The 6,691-nt window shown below is 38.4% G+C and overlaps 1 protein-coding gene across 1 annotated transcript; it reads right to left on the minus strand.

The window, feature by feature from the left end:
• Positions 1–1,095: 1,095 nt before the first annotated feature.
• Positions 1,096–4,893, minus strand: rgrb (retinal G protein coupled receptor b; the record flags this gene model as incomplete). The annotated part of the gene is made up of 7 exons (XM_079213987.1): positions 1,096–1,322; positions 1,607–1,720; positions 2,148–2,265; positions 2,495–2,648; positions 3,103–3,224; positions 4,106–4,262; positions 4,818–4,893. 7 exons carry the CDS (start codon positions 4,891–4,893, stop codon positions 1,182–1,184), a joined length of 882 nt encoding a protein of 293 aa, XP_079070113.1. The 3' UTR covers positions 1,096–1,181.
• Positions 4,894–6,691: the final 1,798 nt, after the last annotated feature.

Raw genomic sequence — 6,691 nt, forward strand, 5'->3', positions numbered from 1 at the left:
TCAGTACAAAATTGCATGCATGATCCATGCTGTAATTATTGAGCCGACTCCTCTTGCAATAAGACAGGCTGCTTTGACGGTGAGAGGATTTCCCCTAATGACACCTGTCTGGCAACCGCGTCAGTCTCCTCTGAGGTCAGTGTGACGGAGGCTTATTGCTGGAGCGCATGTATTCAGCAGCTCAGAGATCAAAGTGCTGTCGTCTTTTATTTTTTGTGCCCTCGCCGACAATATTAACACTTGCTTTGAATGTGGCTCCTAGAAAAGACAGAATGTCATGTATGTAGTCCAAAGAAATAGATACAACAGAACCACACATTTAATGGTATTATTAATGTGGCTGGCATGACTTAATTCCTCAATGTGCTCAGTGTCAACCTATCTATGTCATTAGATTAATTATAATGTTCCAGATTTGATATCTGATCTCTTCCAGAGTGAATTATGTAGATTGCCGTCTTTATTCATGTGCAAAGCCATAGACTGGATGTTGTCTTCCCAGGGATGGCTGTGTGTGTATTTGTGTTTTTTCAGCACAATGTAAACTGCTAAATACGAATATTTTAAGGCAATTTAAGATCTACCACCCAATCTATCTCTTTGTTTATCATTTATGCTATTTAAAGAATCACCTACTTTGAAATGAGTTTATGAAGTTCACTTTGCCTCAGGCATTACAACAGTGACTGCTTTTCTTACCATATATAGAAGGTACATCAACTCAAAACTGTTGAAACTCAAACTGTTCATAAAAGAAAACCATCGATCTTGCTTAATAAATGGTTGAGACGACTGTATCAGGAGAGGGCATCTCTAAAGGGCATCTCTGAAGGTCAATTGTAGAATTTTGTGTTCCATCCGCTCAGTTATTCCAGTTAAAACACACTTAAAAGTAGATTTAGCACACAGCAGAAGAGCAACAACACAATGTGTTTATTGTAAGCGGTATAACACGGACGGAGGAGCAGTGCAGGTTTAAGACAAATGTAGAAATTATGCAGTCATTTAAAAATGGAAAATGACACAAGACCCATTTTGTAGATTTACACAAATCCAGCATCAGGGCCCAAATGTAGAGATTGTCAGCTACTGTCCACATGAGAAAATAAACCAACTGTACAGACATCTAAAAAAACATCAAAGCAAATTGATGATTGGATGATGACGTACTGAGTTTCCTTTTATTTTAACTTCTTGATAACCGGATCAACGATCTTCTGCCCGGTGAGGAAGTGCCACACGCCGCCGCGGTAGAACTCGTTTCCAAATGAGTAGAGGAGAGCGTTGAAGATGGGATTTGTCTTTGCAATCACTGGAAGCACCTGAGAGCACAAACAAGGATTTTCGTCATGTAAGCACTTGATTTAAAGATAGTTTGAGTTGATTAAAACTAGGGAGGGTTTCATATATCTTTCCAAGTACTTGTTTGGAACACATTGCTCCAACAAACATGAGCAGTCAAATGGTTGTAAACAAGCTGACAGTTTAGCCAGATTGAATAAACTAGATATTCTCCTTTCAACTAAATCAACAGCGACAATGACTTACTTCCTTCCTTTTTCATCATTTTGACTGTTAGATTGAATTAAACTAAGTAAGTTCTCACCATTCTTAGCTTTGGAGATACGACCTTCACGTTCTCAAAGCAGGCGTAAATGCACATGAGGACGTAGGGGCCCCAGCACATCAGCATTACCCTCAAGGGGACATTGGTGTTGAACTGGGAAACAAAGTTCATTGTGTTACTGCAGATATTACACATGTAATGTAGTGGCTTTATACCTCTGATTTAGTTTGAACAATATTCAGCTGGAAATAAGAAAAACACATTTCAGTTTTGTCAGTTACAGCTTTCAATAACTCTCTGCAAAAAGTAGAATGATTGCATTTCCCCAAATATCAAACTATTCCTTTAACATCCCACTTTACCACTAATTGCCGTTTAGTCTTTTTTTTACATTTGTCAGGTAGGCAAAACACCCAAGTCTGACTGATAGCAGCCTCCTTTTTCATTGCAGATGTCAGCAAACGCACTCAACTCCAGAAGCTGGTGACACGTCTGAGGCATCATTGTGTGTCTGACACTGTGGACTACAGGAGCGGCTTAAATGAGGCAGTCGAGACTTTTCTTTTTTTTGCACATTTACCCTGTGGTGATGGATCTTCTTAAACTGCTTGTGGATGCCATCGTAACATGACAACATCATGAAAGCCGGGAAGATCAGATAGAACAAAACCAGAGTCAGCATGAAGGTCACATAGTCCCTGTTGAAAAGAGAATAATCGGAAAATAAGATGTAATATGGTCAATATTTGTCAAAATGCTACGGAAAGCTGCATTTCTTACTTAGTGTACATGTCATTTTGTCTAAATGAGTAATCATAATTTTTCTTTTGCTAACTCTAGACATAGATATAAATTGATAGTGATAAGAATAACAGAAAATGCCAACATTCCAGTTTTAGTGTCGTTCCTATATTTATACTATTCTACCTGTCCCCTCTGGTGTAGTCCAGCGTGCAGCAAGTCTTCATCGGCTCAAAGTCATAGACGCCCCATCCCATGAGAGGAACAGCAGCCCAGAAGATGGAAAGAATCCAGATGATGCCGCACATCGTAAAAGTAGTGCTCCAGAAGAGCTTCTGTCCTACAGAATAGAGAAGAATAGTGAGTTGACATTTGACATATTATGTCATTGTTTAGATATAGATGATGATGATGATGATGTGTGTGATTTCTCTGCTATTTCTGCTGCAAAAACAAAAGCAGGTGCAACTGAATCTAAGGCATTCAGTTTGTCCATGATTCACTAAAACAAAAAAATAAGTTTATTATATAGTATCACAGTTGTCGTGTCACAGTCTTGTACACATAGAGTATTTATTATGGCAACACTCATTTTATGATTTGTTTTCTCAAATTAGTCTCCAAATACCTTTAAAAGTATTCTTTGTTTGTGTAAAACTGAAAATGAGTTGGGTTTAGTTTAGTTAAGTTTTATATCACACTGGTGCAGTACTGGTGATGTGTTGTACTCACTGGGGCAGTACTGGTGATGTGTTGTACTCACTGGTGCAGTACTGGTGATGTGTTGTACTCACTGGTGCAGTACTGGTGATATCTGTCCCAAGCGATGACACCCATGAAGCTGATGGACGCCAGGACCGATATCATGCCCTGAAAACCGTGAAAGGCACATCCATCTTGACCAAATGGCCAATATCTAGAAAAGACAGCAAAACTTGAGTCATATTCCACCAGGTTGAGCATTACTGCACAAACACAATATTACATTAGTATACGACTACATTAGGCTGTAAACTCCTTCCGATTACGTTTTTGAAAACATAGTGGTCACAAAGAAACAGCATGATTTTACGCAGCTGAGTCAGATTAACTCACTGGCTCCTAACCTTTCTAGCATGTGACCAAGTAAGTCCTACAAACCCCTCATATACAGAATGTAGGTTGCATTTGAAATGCTGTGAGCATTTACACCAAATAGTGATGTGTCCTTCACAGATAGTTTCAGTCAACCTCCCTAAGAGATAAAACTCCAGTGTGTCACCAAGAGTAGTCAGGATAATATATTTGTGAAAACATCTTGCAACTCCTCCCATTTATCTTCCCAATGCCGGATTACTAAAGCAGTTCAAATCTAGTTTTGAGGCCTACATTATTTTAGTTTATTCTGCTTTCATGCTTCATTTTACTAAATAAATGTGTGCTTAATACAAACAGAAGTAAGGGGGTCAATAAGGAGCCCTGCTGACATACAGGTTGTGAACCGCTAAATAGTAGATTAGGTTTAAATAGGTTATATGAAAATATCTATTCGTTGCTACATTTGAATTTAAATTGTGTTGGATTACTTCCAACAGATCTGCTTGCAAAATCTGAACATTGCACACGGAATCAGGTGGAATTTGGATTATGAACCCAAAGGCTTATTTAGTTTGAGCAACCCATTGGCTGATACCAAATACTAAGCCTTTTCTTTTTGAATTGCCAAATAATAAATAGTAACCCCACCATGGTACAAAAGGAGGCCTCAGGAAGGCAAATAGCTCATCGTTAAACCCCAGTGTGACCTCTGTTTGATACCTGAGGTAGCTCGAATACGCTGCTGTGAGGCCATTAATATTCAAACAGATGTCAGCCACAGCCAGGTTGAACACAAAGAAGTTGCTGGGAGTCCGCATCTCCTTCACTGTGAGGAAAGACACGATGCTGATGGCATTGAGGAAGAATCCAACCAAGCCTGAAAGAAGAGGAAAAGAAAAGGAGAAATCTCCCTTTAATTTCTGGTATGACACTGTTATCAGCCTGAATGTATCAGAACAGATGTGTGCAACTCCAAAACATCTGAATTCATCACATCACAATGAGAAAAATAAAACTTTTTTTTCAGAATTTAGGATGCTCTAATCCAGCGGTTCTCAACCTTTTTTCAGTGATGTACCCCCTTGTGGATTTTGTTTTCAGCCAAGTACCCCCTAACTAGCGCAAAGCATTATGGGTTGAAAAAACAATGTAATACACAGCGCTTTGCCATCAGCTTCTGATTTAACATCGAATATATACAATTCAGTTTAAGAACTTACAATTATATTATTGAATATTTATTAAATACCTATTTTTAACGGATTTTTGAATGTATGCTAATGTTAAATATATCTTTTTTAAATCTCAAGTACCCCCTGGGGTGCCTTCAAGTACCCCCATTTGAGAACCATAATCATCCAGGTAAAACGGTTTCAGATTGGACTGTCTCTTTAATTCTCGCAGAAACTTCCGGTGTTCTCGGTCAACTCACCCCCAACAAGAAGCGCTGAGCCGAACGTAAACATATCAAACTCCGTGAACCCCTCCGGTAACGTGAACGCTGCCATGTTGAAACGCACAACACTTGTACCCTTTTACACAAGTCCCTTTCCTTGTTGTGTTGCGCACCAACGTCTCCAGCGAAATGTCGCCTTATAAAGGCTCTTTCACGTGAGGAACCACGAAGAGACTAATCTTAGTAAACCCCCTTTTGAAATCCCCCGAAGAATGTCCTAACGAGCAGACTGCTTTCAAACTTCCTGCAACTTCACGACCGCCTTTTGCTGCGCAACTCGTTGATGGAAAAGTTTGCTATTTGTCACTTTTGATTAAAACTGCTGCAGCAAAACCTCTGAGAGCTTTTCCTTCAACTCCGTCCTGATGCTCGACTCATCTGACGGTGTTTCTGTTGCAGTGGGCGATAAGGAAAACATGGAGACATGGGAAATGTTGTTTTTGACCAACGTTTAATTGATTGGCTGTATTTTTGTATAATGATAATCAATGGTAACTCTCAAATATAGGCTGCAACACACACACACACGCACACGCACACACACACACACACACACACACACACACACACACACACACACACACACACACACACAGGAGGAAGTCTCTCTGTCATGTAGTTATTCATTTTAAATTCACTTTTTTTGATATTTCTGAAATAAAGAGGCCATTGCTGCTGTGATTTAAATGTATTGACACATACCAGTGTTACACATTGAGTGTTACAGCATCTATTCTGTTTTAAATGTGTGATTTGGGGCTTTTATACATAACATTGACATGACAGGAACTGAAGCAAACTTGATTTTGGATTATGTTTATTTTTTGTGGAATTCCATTACATTAAAATAAACAAATTGTCAATACATCATTTTTGAATTGCATAGTCTACATTTGTTGTATACACAGATACAAGTGCAGTTGTATTTTATGTAGTAAAACAAGTATGGGCTTTGTTGTGGTGCAGGTGCATGGGAAGTTTTGTCTTTTTCTCAGCAAAGTGACTCAGACTCTGCACTCACTCTCAATGCTACACGTTTGTACAGCTTTCTCCTTGTTAAAAAAAATCAAACCAGACTTCATTGGATCATCAAAAATGCATGAAGTAAAAGGCAGCACTCAATCCCAACCAGATATTTACACCTGATAATTACATAATCTTTTTAATTTTTTATTCGGACTCAAACTCAAAATATCTCTTGTACTAGCCACATTAAGTGTGAAAGGTCAATGAAAAAGTCTGTGAAAGCATCATAACTTCATTCATTTACTCATAAAAGACGAGGGCAGCAGCCTGAACATTTAAAAATGTAACATTTGGGCCGAGTCTGATTGCACCACTAATCTGCCCACAGATTACCACAAACTCATTAACTATGAAGTAAGGATGTGTCCCAATAGACTTATAATACCCTTTTCTCAAACTGCCCATATTGTCCTGACTGAAAGCTCTGTGCAGAAATCATCACTGAGAACGTGAATATAATGGATTTACCAAATGGTATAAATTATAATCTTTGTTATGTTTTTTATTAACTCTACACCACCATATGTCAGAGTTTTGTTTCTAATGTTAAACTATAATACAAGAGCTGAAATGAGAACAAAAAGACTTGAACATTGTTTTCAACAACATTTTAAAGTTGAGGCACTGTGCAACACATTTCTTCTCTCGTTCTGTATATGTTGGTAGACAGTGGACCAAAAAGTTAGCACCATGAAGCCTTAATTTACAAAAAACAAAACAGGATCTCATTTAACTTCTTAATTAATACAGACTCAGTGGGAATAAAACTCACTGAACTGAAACTGATTTGAATACCCTGTCTGTGATATTTTAGTTCCAAAGCA

Source organism: Taurulus bubalis (genome assembly GCF_910589615.1).
Source record: "Taurulus bubalis genome assembly, chromosome: 2".
Lineage (NCBI taxonomy): Eukaryota > Metazoa > Chordata > Actinopteri > Perciformes > Cottidae > Taurulus > Taurulus bubalis.